Below are 14,340 nucleotides of genomic sequence, written 5' to 3'. Positions count from 1 at the left end.
GAAAATGCAGAAGAAATTACTATACAATCAGAAGAAAATGAAAAATGAGACTTGGAAGAAAAAACCCTAGTAAATATCGAGCAAAACCCCAAACTTTTGTACTCATATGTGAAAAAGATGAATAAAAGAAGAATAGAAATAGGCCCTCTAAGAAATGAAGGGAGATTAACAAATGAAAAAAGGAAGTATACAACATATTAGCAGAAAGATATAAGAGAGAATTTATCCCTAGAATTGATAATGAAGATAATGATACAGAAATAAGGGATGAAAATAGTGAATATTTATTTCACAGATATTACTGAAGCCGATATTGTGCAGGCTATTAATGAAATTAAAAATGGATCAGCAGCTGGGCCAGATGGTGTCCCTGCCATATTGTTAAAGAAAGTAGTTCATTCTATCGCAAAGCTGCTTGCAATATTATTAAGGCAAAGTGTACTAGATACAGGCAAGATTTATATAATGAGCATAAATTAGCATATATTACCCCTACTTTCAAAAGTGGATCAAGACTAGAGGCAAATAATTATAGGCCTGTGAGTCTAACATCACATATTATGAAAGTGTATGAAAGGGTAATGAAGAAAAATATTATGAAACATTTAATAAAAAGTAATTAGTTTAATATAGGACAACATGGTTTTGTACCTGGAAAAAGTATACAAACCCAACTGTTAGTCCACCATGAGAACATATATAAAAATATGATAAATGGAAAAGAAACAGATGTGGTTTATATATATTAGCAAAGAAAATTAGAAAACATAATGTAGTGGTCAAAGTAGGAAGATGGATAAAAGAATTTATACACAACAGAAAACTGATAGTTATTGCACATGATGAGAAACCGGATGAAGCTAAGGTAATATCCAGTGTGCCACAAGGTACAGCGTTAGCTGCATTGCTGTTTGTTATTATGATTGCAGACATAGACAGTAATGTTAAGGACTCAGTAGTGAGTAGTTTCGCTGATGAGACAAGAATAAGTACAGAAATTACTTTTGATGAAGAGGTATTTATCTCTGATAAATTTGAATCAATAAATTATTCACTAATAAGGAAGTGCTGCTGTGGTAGTGTTTTTCACTCGCCCCAGATTTATACCGACACCCTTTTAGAAAGGGTGAGCGAGTCAGAATATTCTGGCATGTCCAATTTAGCAGTTCTCTGGTATTTTAGCAATATTTTACCTTAGAAATAAGAAATAGCGCTATTTCATTGGGCAACACGGCTTCCTCACCCAGAAATAGATTTTTCCTACGTCAAAATCCCTTTTTTAGCCTGGCTCTTAAGGGTTAAACATAATTTTCTATACAATTTTAACATCAGTAAAATTAAAGTTCCTATGGATAATTTTATTCAATCCTCAGCGTTGGTGATATCGTGTTCAAAATTGTCTTCGTTGTTGTCAATTCCATTCATTAAAAGAATCTGTTGACATCCTCATATGCAAGCATTTGGCAGAAACAGATAGACCAATATATATATATATATATATATATATATACAGGGGGTCCTCGAGTTACGACGTTGATCCGTTCTTACGATGCATCGTAACACGATTTTCAGCGTAAGTCGGAACATTGAAAAATACCACATGATTTAATGTAAATAACCTATCAATAACAACGAGAGAACAATTCCTTACCTTTATTAGTTTGATTGGCTTGCACACTGGAGAGGAAGCTGCGGTGCTGGAGAGACTGGGGGAGGTTAGTGAAGAGAAAAAGAACCTCCAGAAGTTGCTGGAGATGCACCAATAACCTTTCCATTTCAATTATTAGACCACTACGCTGCTTAGTTATCACTGTCGCTTTCATAGGAGCAGATCCTTTTCACATGTTCAACGATGCGCTCTTTATCTTTGATAATGGTAGCAACGGTCGAACGGCTAAGGCCAAGCGAGCGGCCAATGTTTGTTGGCGTTTCTCCTTCTCAGATCGCTTTTATAATGTCCACTTTAATTTCCATGGTGATGGCCTTTCTTTTCTTCGATGCACTACCATCAGAAGAGTCCGCCTTGCGCTTGGGAGCCATAACAAAGAGCAAAAAAGTTACAAAACCGATACAACACGAGGGAGAGAGAGGCAGTGTAAACAACCAAAATGGCGTATGGGTCGAGGAATGATGTGCGTACGAAGCGACGCCGTCCTCTCCCCACAAAGCGTATTTTCCTTTCCGCCGTGTGCCTGGAACTAGTTTCGCGTTTGTTTACGTTGCTTACTGACGCTCCAAACCGCGTAAGACGGAACGACGCAAAATATTATTTTTTTGGTTTTATATTTTTATGGGGGCGTTCGTAACCACGAAAAACATCGTAAGTCGAGACCAGCGTAACCCGAGGACTTACTGTATATATATATATATATATATATATATTATATATATGTGTGTGTGTGGTGTGTGTGTGTGTGTATAGTGTATATATATATATATATATATATTATAATATATATATATATATATATATATATATACATATATATATATATATAATTATCTTATATATATATATCCTATATACTATATATATATTATATATATATATATATATATATATAATATATTATTTTAAAGCATAGCCACTGCTTGCCCTCTGAAGAGTTACTCTTATGGCTCCCATTAGGGGACTCCATAAGACAGATCAACCAATATAAACAAAATTCTCTTATGGTAGTTGGTCTTGGCCAGAATAGCGTCTGACAAGGTATGAATGGACCCAAGGCAGAAGGGTTCAATCCCTGTCTACAGTGATTAGTACCTCAGTCTTTCCACTGACCCTTATCACATGGAGGTGGCAACAGTACGAGTCAGCTGTGTTCACCTTTACTTTTAGATCTGCCCTTTAGCCTTGACTTCCTTTTTTTTAATCACATTAGAAATATTGTTACTTAAAATCATGAGTCAATTATTGAAATTTAGTTGATGGTGTAAGAATATGTTACAGACTAACATTCTGCCCCAGTAAGGAAGCTACAACCTTGATTTTGTAAGAGGTGATGAACCTCTTGGCTTAGTTTTAAACAAAGTGCCCCTTTTGTTCTTTTTTATTTCTATTTCAACATTTAAAGTTTTGTATTAGAACAAGCCTGTGAAACTTTGAGGTCAGCCAATCAGAAAAAAAAGTACTATGCACGTTTTAGAAGAAAAAAATTGTAAAAATTTTCCCTACTTGCTATGAGAAGTTGAAAATTACTATTTACTTACAACCCCTTGTGGTCCTCTTTTATGAGACAATTGTAAATTTTACCAAGTTACACATGTTTTTTAATAAATTATTTTATTTTGTAAAATTATAATTACAGCTCATACAATATCAAAACGGATAAGAACTAAAATCAGTAACAAATTCTTAGCATATTTGTTGTAAAATATTTACTTAAATTTACTGAGATCAAAGATGTAGTAACTTTTTGGGATTATAAATGTTTTCTAATATTTATTCGAACTTTTTGCAAAATTACAATTATAACTTAAAAATTACAATTATAACTGACTATCATAAAAGATAACAACTAAAACCAACAGCAACCCCTAGGTAAATTTATGAGCTAATTTATAAAAAGGCATAGAGAGAGAGAGAGAGAGAGAGAGAGAGAGAGGCGGGTTGGGAGTACATGCTCCCTTGAAGTCAAGATCACAACTAACTCATGAACCACCTGCCTCCTTCATGTTGGCCAGTCTAAAAGTTGCCATTAGTGAATTTGTGGGTTATAGAAGTATTGGAACCCCTTTCCTGCCCGATTCCTTCAAATCATTGGCGCCTAATATCGATGCTCACCATGAGTGAATCCATCCACCACCCAAAACCTGTTATTGCTACTCATATGAGGGTATCCAACCATTAAGGGTTAAAAAATATAATATATGAGCAATAAATGATCACAGAAAGAAATGTGTAAACTGGTGGTTTAACCTAAACCATAACACAAGTGCATATAAAATTTCTCCATGTATTCAGCAACAGTGAAAATATTTTTTTACATATATTACTGTGTGTAGGTTTGTAGTCCTGCATTATTAAATATTTCTCCAGATTTTACATTATACATGTAATTATTATAGATGTTCTACTCTTTGAACATTGTGCTTTGTGTTACCATTATTACCAAATAGCTTTTAAAATGATTCTCTGATTATTTCACATTTTCAGGTGTACAGAGGATATGACAGATCAACTACGGTTAACGGAGCAAAATATTGTAGAAAAGGATGGTATCAAAGCAACGAGGCTGTGCACGCACTGTGAAGATGTTGATAACATTAATAGTGGGCACTTGAATAAGCTATCAGGTTTGTTTATATATTTTATCATCTCTGAGTTTGACAAAATCTTTTGCAAGATTTAAGGGGACGCTGGTATATTTTTGATTGACATTTGACAGACCACCTCAATCAAAAGTATAGCAATTCACAGTAACTGATTTCAGAGTTGAGATGAGACTGTTATTTCTGAGGTGTAACGGGTTTTATAAAAGACATAAGCAATACTTAAGCAACTTTGAACTTAAAATATATCAACATTACCTTTCGACCTTGGTGAAAAATTGGAATTCTAGAGTTTCATAGCATTTTGGTTATCAACTTCAATTTTTACATCAATGTTATTCAAATTAAAAAAATCACCAAGTAATTCTGTAAAAAAAATTGAACCTCCTGAATAAGCATAAGTGAGAGAAATATATTCAGCCGCCTTACAAGTTGATAAAGTTACTGATTTGCCATTTCTTGCTGCTCGAAGATATCCTGAGACCTGAATTGTGTAACTTACAGCAGTACCAAGAGATACTTTTATGATCCTCTGAAGCACCCCAGTCTGAATCATAGAAATAGCCTCATCAACCTGAGTAAATTTCAGACCATGATTGATAGTACCTTTCAAGTATTCCTGTAAAAAAAAAAAATTTGGCATTATTAAAATAGTATTGGGTAGATTGTGACTTGAGCTGAGAAATCTCAGTAACAACACAGCTTATACCCAGGGGGCCAAGAGGGGCCCGGGTGCAGGTCTTGCTTTAAAAGGTTGGTAGTCATTATTCATGTCTCGGGACCCTATGAATGATTTCCGAGTGGACAACCTCTTGGAAAAGTCCACATAGCACCTTTTATTCATTGTTTTTTTTTTTTAGCAAAAATTGGCGTGAATCACTTGTTTTTTTGTATGCAGATCTTTCCCAGAGATGACTAAACACAAATAATTCACAATTTTTTTTATATTTCAGAGCGTTATGAGTTCAATTTTATCGTTCATTTTGTGATCGGATGTACAAAATGAGCTATTACTGCTTCATGCCTTATAAATTTTTCATGCGATATGATGGTTGACATTTCTGTGGTGTTCAGGATCAAATGACTGCCCTTGCTTGCTTGTTTTCATGGAAAGTATGTAGGAAAGGCTGATAAGAAAGCAAAAGTTGCTTGGTGGATTATCAGGAAAGCAACGTCTCCTTTAACTAACCTTTGCCTTCTCAATTTTTTATAATTGCCAAATCCATCCTGACTGCCCTCCCCCAGTTGTTGCGACATCTTTCAGGTCTATCTTTTACCTTGCGTGGTGCCCCGCTCCACCTCATTGACCAGTTGCTTCCAGCACTTTTATTCATCCTTTTAATGAAAGTGTTGTAAATAATGTCAATTCCTCAAAGGGATAATGATATAGCATAGCTTCAAAGCTGAATCAGTGTACTGAAGTGAATACCGACCCCACTATTCACAAACTCACAATTTGCGGACTCACCTATTCACGGATTTTTCTGTGGACCTCGTATATCCATTATTTGCAGAAAATCTGCCTTTGTGGTTTTTTCACTAAGAAACATTCACAAATTACTGTCTTTTCATATCTTTTTCATGACTAAATTAACTTTTTGTGATAAAACTTAAAATACTAAGATACTATAAGCATTTTAGTTTTTTTGTCTTTTAACTATCAAAATAAGCAGTTCTAAGCATTTTTAGAAGGGTTTTAAGTATTTGTAGATTATAGGTATTCCATAGGGGCTGTGGTACCCATCCCTTGCGAATACGGAATCTACTGTACTATACCGCAGGCTGATTGAAAACCTTATTATATAACTACATGAGCAATCTCCAACTGAATTTACTGTACAGTTTATGTTTGCTCTCATTTTTTTTTCTATTGATGCAGGCACGGCAGAGGTCTTTCAATCGGTCGACAGTGATCCAGGCTTGTCCAAGATATTAGACTCTCAAACCCCAGTAGTTTCCAAGCTCATTTTGAAAGTTGGTGCTCAAGTCATGCTTATGAAGAACTTGGATGTGAATAAGGGCTTAGTTAATGGTGCCCGAGGAGTTGTAACAGGATTCAAATCTGTAGGGGGAGGTGAGATATTTCCATCTAATATATGTAGTACTGTACCCAATAGCTAATCGTCAGATTCTTTCATTAATAAATTTCTTCCTTTGGCTTCAGAATTCAGGATCTTATACTACTTAACGCAATACTATTTTAAGAAAATTTTGTCGAGCCTTGTTAAAATTTTGCCCATCACAAACCCATTATTATTACACTAGCCTTTTGTGCTGCACTGATGAAATCAGATAATGAACTGGAATAACAAAAGGAAGAATTGCTCCTCCAGGTTGGCAAATTGGGTCTCCATGTCCTCATTGGTCATATGCTTCACTTTGTGTCCGCAAAACAGTTCACAGCCTTTTTCATCATTCTTTGGTTTTCTTCATATCTTGCTTTGTTTTTCATAGGACTATATAATCGCATTTTTCTTAATTTTGGTGCTGGGAGGACTAACTAGACATTGTCTTTACTAATCACTGTAGCTGTTATTGTTGTGTCAATAACCAGTTGTTCTGCATTTTTATTTTTGGTTTCTGTTTTCTTTTTTATATTTGGTTTCTAGGGTATCAATAATTCTAGATTTAAATTGTAGAGTAAGGTTTATGTTACACTTACGTGCAATTGAAAATAACTCTAGTTCAGTTTCCCTCACTCATTGTATTTGTCTCCAATGATGTTTATTTTTGAGTTCCTTCCCAGTCTGTGTTTGTATCCTACTTCAGTAGGATACATACACATGGTCTTGGGTGTGTATTCCCTTGCGTTGAAGGCACACTCAATCATTTTTCCTCTTTTTTGAATTGAGGACAGGATGATGGTTTTTGAAGTGAGAAGGACAGGATGATGATAGAGCAAAAGTTGCTTGGTGGGTTATGAGGAAGCACCGTCATTACCAAATCTTTTCCTTCTGAGCTTTTTATTTCTAGATCCATCCTGACTGCCCTCCCCCAGTAGTTGTGGCAAACCTGGCAGGTTTCTTATTTGCTGCTGACCAGCTGCTTCTGGCACTTTTTGTTTATTTTAAGACATATTATCAGCTGTATTCATCCTTTCATGAAATTTCTGTAAATAACGTAGACACTGTTGATTGATGTTAGTGTTTGTTATTACGTATGTTGATTTTTACTGTGTTGCTGTTGTTACGAGTCTATCAGTTTTGCTTCTAATTTTATGTTCTTAATTTTAATTCTTTTGGGAGACATTGAAGCTGAACCCAGGGCCTGGTACTCATTACTGTAATAAAAATTGCAGTGTACTTTGCTCAAATATTCAAGGCTTAAGGTCAAATTTTCTTGATCTCCAGAGTTGTGCCTATAATAATGAATAATGATTTGATGCTTTTTTCTGAGACACTCGTGAGTAGTAACAAGTCAAGGTTGAGTTTTTAATTCCAGAGTTTGATGGCCCAGACTTAATTGTTGTAAACATCTCACGTGCAAGATATGGATGGATGGATGTGATATTTAGGGCTAAAGCCCAGGCACTGGGGCCAAGAAGGCCATTAAGCGCTGTAATGAAGGTTAAATAAGTTGAATTATGGTAAATGAATGAATGAATTAGTGAAAGAAATGATTCATAAAATTAGATGTGACTAATAAATAGAATAAAAATATAAAGTTTAATGAATGGAGTAATATATATTAAAAATAGTTTAATGTCTTTAAAAATCTGTATATGATATATAAATAATTATCTAAATATTATTAAAAAATTTTATACACTTTAAAAAGGAGATGAGAGCAGAAATATCTGCTTCATCTCTCAAGATATTTGAGAGGGATTTACCCTGGAAATATCTTTCCCTTTGGTTAAAATATCTGGGGCAAACCATCAGAATCTGCTCCACTGTTAGTATCGTGTCGCAGTAAGCACACACTGGTGGGCTGCTTCCTTCTAAAATAAACTGATGGGTTAAATAAGAGTGCCCAATCCTTAATCTCGTTAAAATAACCTCTGTTCGTCTGTCAAGCTGAAATGACAAAGGCCACAGCAGTATATTTTTCCTAATATTTCTATACTTACTATTATTGGCAAGAAGATAAGTCCATCTTTCTTGCCATTTACTTAATACATAAGACCTAATAAGACCTTTTAGGTCTGTATGAGGCACTTTCCTGAAGGTTGTTTCTGGCAAAGCGCTAGCAGCTTTAACTTCCCTGTCTGCAGTCTCGTTTCCGTGAATCCCCACTTGAGAAGGGACCCAACAGAAAGAGACTGACTTACGCAGACAATATATACAAAAAAGTGACTCCTGAACTTTTTGGATTAACGGATGAAAGCTATTAAATTTTTTGATAGCTTCTAAAGTGCTTTTAGAACCCGAGTATATGACAAAATTAGTGTCACTACTATGAAGAACTAAATCTAGGGCAGAGACTACGGCTGTTAATTCGGCAGTAAATATTGATGCAAAGTCAGGTAATTTAGCTGTATATGCTGTATCAACAAGGATAACAGCACACCCAACACCACTATCTGACTTTGATCCATCTGTATAAATCTTCACATAATTGGCATGGGTAAAGTCATGCTCTAAGAATTTTCCCCTAATCTCTTCTTCAGTACAGTCCTTCTTCTTAAATGATTTCTTGCATACTAATGCTTCAGGAATAAGCCATGGAGGATTCATAGGATGTTTTACTTCCAGGACGTTCTGGGACTTGAGATGGTTATCCCTAACATCCTCGTTTAGTCGAATTTGGAATGGTTTAGGAGCTCTTGTACCAGAGAAATTCCGCGAGTCTGTTTCCTTAAGTACTTGAAAGGAGGGATTTTTGGGAGCACTTTTCATTCTAGCTATGTGTCACAACTCTAGCTCTTGCCTTCTTTAGATTAAGGGGAAGATGATCTGTGTCGACATATATGCTTTCAACAGGAGAAGTTCTAAAGCCCCTGAGGGGGGGCATATTCTCAACCCATGTTCTGTACCAACATCCAATTCCTTTATAGCTTTGGTTTTACAAGCTGAGGAATAGATCTGACAAACCATAGTCTAGGTTGGAGCGACCACAGCGGAGCATAATAGCCCTCAAAAGGATTATTTTTTATCAGCCCTCCAACTAAACCAGAAACAACATTTAAAATATTCAGATTTTTTTACATTAATCTTTAGGGCATTTATGTGGCTGGCCCATGTTAATTTGTGGTCAATAATCATCCCCAGAAATTTTACTTCACTTTCATCAGGAATGATAGATCCTTTTCAGCTAAGTGTGGGAACTTCTTCCACACGCCGGCATCTGGTAAATCTTCCTGCAACTGTTTTGGAAGGGGAGAATTTAACCATTCTCATCAGCCCACTTAGTAATTGCATTAATAGACCTTTGCAGATGTTTACATACTGACAATGAATCATATCCTGCGCAGTACAGTCATACCCCTACATATGAAAGTCCCTACGTATGAAAAATTCAGGTTACGAAGGCAAAGACAAAGATTTTTTTGCTTCTGTGTACGAAAATAATTCAGGTTGCAAAAGGGTGTATGTACTGTAAAGTCCGAGATTTGCCTGGGCCACCAAGAACAATTTCAAAACTTGCGCGCTGCAAACTCAGTAGACTCGCCACCATCCTCCCGCTCTCCTATTGGTCAGCATCTGTTCCATCATGCCTCTATATAAAGGCATTCCTTGACCATTTTTTGCAGCAGCATTATTGTAAACACCTGGAATTCGTTCGTTCACATAGATTTCGTTTGTTAACGTAAATTCGTGTTAATGATTTTGCTTTCGTTGTACTGTAAGTTACTTTATCGTGTTGTGTGTGAACTTAATTACTTAGGTTATTAGCCATGGGTCCCAAGAGTGTTGCTGAAGTTCACGGAAAGAAGAGGATGCTATGGGGACGAAGATTGAGATAATCAAGAAGTGTTAATGTTTTCTGCCATTTGTTAATGTGTTTTAAAGTTTAATGTTAATGTTTTCTGCCATTTTTTAATGTGTTTTCTAAAGTTGTGTTCATGTTTTCTGCCATTTGTCATCCTCCTCTGACGCCACTTTCGGACATCACCTCACTTGAAAGGTAAGGTTCTGCATTTTACTACATACATACGTACATGTACATACAGTATTTCTTGTACCCTATACACTTTATTTACAGGTACAGTCACAGTTAGGTTAGGTATTGAATGGTCCAAATTGTTGTATTTCATTGTTTATTGGTCAATGTAGCTTTATTATAACATTTACGGTGGTGTTTTTGTAGGGCTTGGAACAAATTAAGCAATTTACATGTAAAACCTGGTTCTAGATACGAAAAAATCAGGTTACAAAGGCTGCTTCGGAACGGATTAATTTTGTAACCTGAGGCACTACTGTATATTGCAAGGTCATCAACAAAAAGTGAGCATTTAACTGGAGGCAAGATTTTTTCAACCACACTATTTATTGCCACTAAAAAAAGTGTTACACTTAAAACGCTTACTTGGGGAACTCCTTCCTCCTGCACAAAAGGTTGGGAGAAAGAGTTTCCCACGTTTATCTTTAAAAATCTGTCCTTTAAAAAGGAATATATAAATCTGATCATTCTTCCACATATGCCCATCTTGTGCAATTGTTTCATGATGCCAATTCTCCAGGCAGTGTCATACACTTTTTCGAGGTTAAAAAATACTCCGATGGTCTGACATTGTTTGGCGAATCCTTGCTGGATTTGGTTGGTCAGCCTCAGCAACGGATCAAGGGTGGAGCGGTTTTTCCTGAAACCAAATTGAAATGATGATAATCCTTTAGTTTCTAAGTGCCAAACTAGTCTAGTATTTATCATTTTCTTCATCAGCTTACACACACACAACTGGTAAGAGCTATTGGTCTGTAGCAGGTGGGTATAGGTAAGCATCTTTATTAGGCTTTTTAATAGGAACAACTATGGATATTTTCCAGTCGTTGGGTAAAATTCCAGTTTCCCATATTTTGTTTATAATCTTCAGTAAATATTTTTTGGCATCGTCTGGGAGGTGTTTAAGCATTTCATATATGATTGTATCCTCACCTGGCATTGTGGATTCACTTGAGGAGAGTGCCTCCTGTAATTCTCTCAAAGAAAACCTGTAGTTGTATGGTTCAGATTTTCCTGAATTGAATTCCAGAATCATTTCAGAATTCCTAATTTTTTTAAATTCTCGAGAATAAATGTTGACGCTGGAAACTTCAGAAAAGTGTTTTCCCTGCTCATTGGCAGCTTCAGTGGGGTCTGTGATCATTGTCATTTATTTTTAATGAGGGTCATGGTGATGCAACAAATTTTCCACTCAGTTTCCTTATTTTGCGCCACACCACTTTCAGTGGAGTCTGAGTTTATTCCATTAATATAGTAAAGCCAACTCTCTCTTTTGGCTCAAATATAAAAGCGCCGTTGCTTGGCTAAAGCACGTTTGTAGATTGATTTAGACTGAGGAGAGCCACTAGTTTTTACACCAGCCCGAGAAGAGTCTACTAGAGACTCAGAGGTCTGGAAAAACTAACCCCTATTAATAATAACTAGTTTTGTAACGTTTGTAGCCCTTCCTAGTAACTTTCCTCAGAATACCACAAGTCTTATTCCACCAGGGAACTGCAGATCTAAGAGGTTTGCCTTTTGTTTTGGGAATAGAGCCTTCGGCACTCTTCAGAGTAGATTCAATAAAGTAATCATAAGCATCTAGATGAGAATGAAATGACCCAAACTCCCTATCTAGTATGATGCCCTTACTGAATTTATGCCTCCTCTACCTTCCACTTCAGTAAAACTTCAGATGGACCATTCACGGCATATTTCAAATGGATCGGGTAATGATCACTCCCATTTAAATTTTCGTTAACAGACCAACTAAAATCAAGGTGGATACTTGTTGAAGAGATACAAGGTCCAGTGCAGAGAAATGATGATCATGAATGCTGTGGAAAGTCATTGACCCATTATTATATAGGATAACATCATTCCTATCAATAACGTCTTCAATTAATTTCCCTTTACTGTCTAGAAACCGACTTCCCCATAGGGGGTTGTGGGCATTAAAATCTCCTAAGAGAAGTAAAGGAGCTGGAAGTTGGTGAATTAAAGGACTGAATATCTTCACTGTTAAAAGCAAGATCTGGTGGAAGGTATAAGGAGCAGACTGTTATCCTCTTTTCCAAGATGACTGAAATAGCAACAGCCTGTAGAGTTGTATTTAATTGTATTATGGAGTGCTGCAGAGATTTATTAACAATAATTGCAGCACCTCCATGGGCCCGACCACCACTTGGGGGAGAGGAGTTAAATATTGAATAATACAGTCCAGGATTATAAGGAGAGTTACTTAACATTGTCTCCTGCAGGCATATAATCCCTGGATTGGATTCAAGAATTAAGACTTTAATGTCTTTTGTACGGGCTCTGAGACCTTTACAGTTCCGCTGAGGGATATCGAACATGAATGTTAAGGTGGTAAAAAGTGCTACTTCCTACTCCTTAGTGTGGAGAGGAAAGTTCTTCTTTATAAGTGACTGTTTCTTTAATCCCTTTTTATTTGAATTGGAATTTAGTGTTTTTGGCTGATCATATTTCTGGTTATGATTCTGAGCAGAATTTCTACTCTGATTCTGAATCACAAGGTTCATTTGTCTTAGGGCGGCAAGACTGATCAGAACCTCTCATGTTTTTGGGCTGAAACTACTTTTGGAACCACCTTTCTAGGTGGAGAGATCTCTTCCAAAACACTGAACCCATTTGAGGTTTTTATTTTAAAGCAGTCATTATTTGGGGATGTATTCCTTGTGCGCTTCTTGGTGATTGTAATTATAGTTTTGTTTTCATTTTTGTTTGTGGCTGTGACAATTGATGGCTCTGAAGTAGCTCTGTCTAATTGGGCTTGGTCCCTTGGCTTATTCTTGTTGGAAGTGTTTTTGTAAATCTTCCCGAATTAATAATTGATTTTGGCTCCCTTTTTTTTGGGAGGTGAGCCTGCAACTATCATATTAGTCACCTTTGTATTGACTTTGGGAGGTGAGTTTTCTGTACTTCTTGAAGTACAACTTTTGGTGTTGGACTCCAAGGCACTAGCAGATGAAAATTTCTTGACAGATTGGGGATTTTCATTATTTACAGTACATGGAGTAGCAGGTGTGTGATGCTTATTATCAGATGCAGTTATTAGTTGCCTTACATTGCTGGAATTTTTCATAAGTTTTATTACTGAAGCATAGGTAGAGTTGGCACTTTTGTTTGCCCCCATTATCACAAGCTTTGCTTCGCTAATGCTGATATGTTCATTGTCAGCCACTGCTAATACATCTTCAAATCTGTATCTGAGGCAAGCCCTAGAATTTGGAGAGTGATCACCCTTACATTGAAAAAAGTATTGAGCTGCTACACAATCGTCAAAATTATCATGCTCCGCAGAGCACACAGAACATCTTTTGTTGTTTTCACACAAGTTTTGAATGTGGCCATATTCAAAACATTTGTGACAGTTTAGGATTTCTTTTATATCTTTTAACCTGCATCCTCTCATGGCCAACAATGATAGTATCAGATAGGTAACTGGAGAAGGTTAAAAGGATAGCTGCATCCCCTCCTAGTTTTTTATGTGAGATACACAAGGACATCGATGGAGAATCTCCTCCTCTTCAAAAACATGCAGGTCTTTTGAGTATACTAACCCTTTCAGTGTGTTAAAGAATCTATGTGATGCAATACAGTCGATATTTCCACTTTCAGGAGGTTTAAAATTCGGTAGTAAAATTGCTTTGGTTTCATTGCCAGCTTTTATTAGCAAGCTCTTTCCATAACGTTTCAAATTTCCAATGGGAATGGAACCTACCTTGCTCTCAATACATTCAGCAGCCTTCATAAGATTTTTGCCTCCCTCCCTGTAGCTAGCAACATGTCATATAGGGGTAGGAAGCGCTCTGGTACATGGGACTGGTCCATGTTCTTCATTCTTAGGGATAAAATCAAATGGCTCATCATTTAAATTTTTCACTGAAAACACTTTCGTGCTAAGAACCGCATCATTGAGCAGAAAATGACTGCTTGTCTTTTTCTAGAAGTAATTTCATTCTT

The 14,340-nt window shown here is 36.3% G+C and overlaps 1 protein-coding gene across 1 annotated transcript in view; it reads left to right on the top strand.

Annotated features, from left to right (window-relative positions):
• The window catches only part of LOC135215279 (ATP-dependent DNA helicase PIF1-like), a 167,145-nt gene extending 160,737 nt beyond the window's left edge, over positions 1 to 6,408 (top strand). Inside the window, exons 9-10 of the mRNA XM_064249824.1 lie at positions 4,157 to 4,296; positions 6,152 to 6,408. Of these exons, the coding sequence (XP_064105894.1) occupies positions 4,157 to 4,296; positions 6,152 to 6,393 (382 nt within the window). The 3' untranslated portion in view covers positions 6,394 to 6,408. The remainder of the gene's footprint in view (positions 1 to 4,156; positions 4,297 to 6,151) is intronic.
• Positions 6,409 to 14,340: the final 7,932 nt, after the last annotated feature.

The sequence above is a fragment of the Macrobrachium nipponense genome, chromosome 5, assembly GCF_015104395.2.
Source record: "Macrobrachium nipponense isolate FS-2020 chromosome 5, ASM1510439v2, whole genome shotgun sequence".
In the NCBI taxonomy this organism is placed as follows: Eukaryota; Metazoa; Arthropoda; class Malacostraca; order Decapoda; family Palaemonidae; genus Macrobrachium; species Macrobrachium nipponense.
The sequence above is the reverse complement of the archived record's forward strand: the minus strand, read 5'-3'. Positions and strand labels throughout refer to the sequence as shown.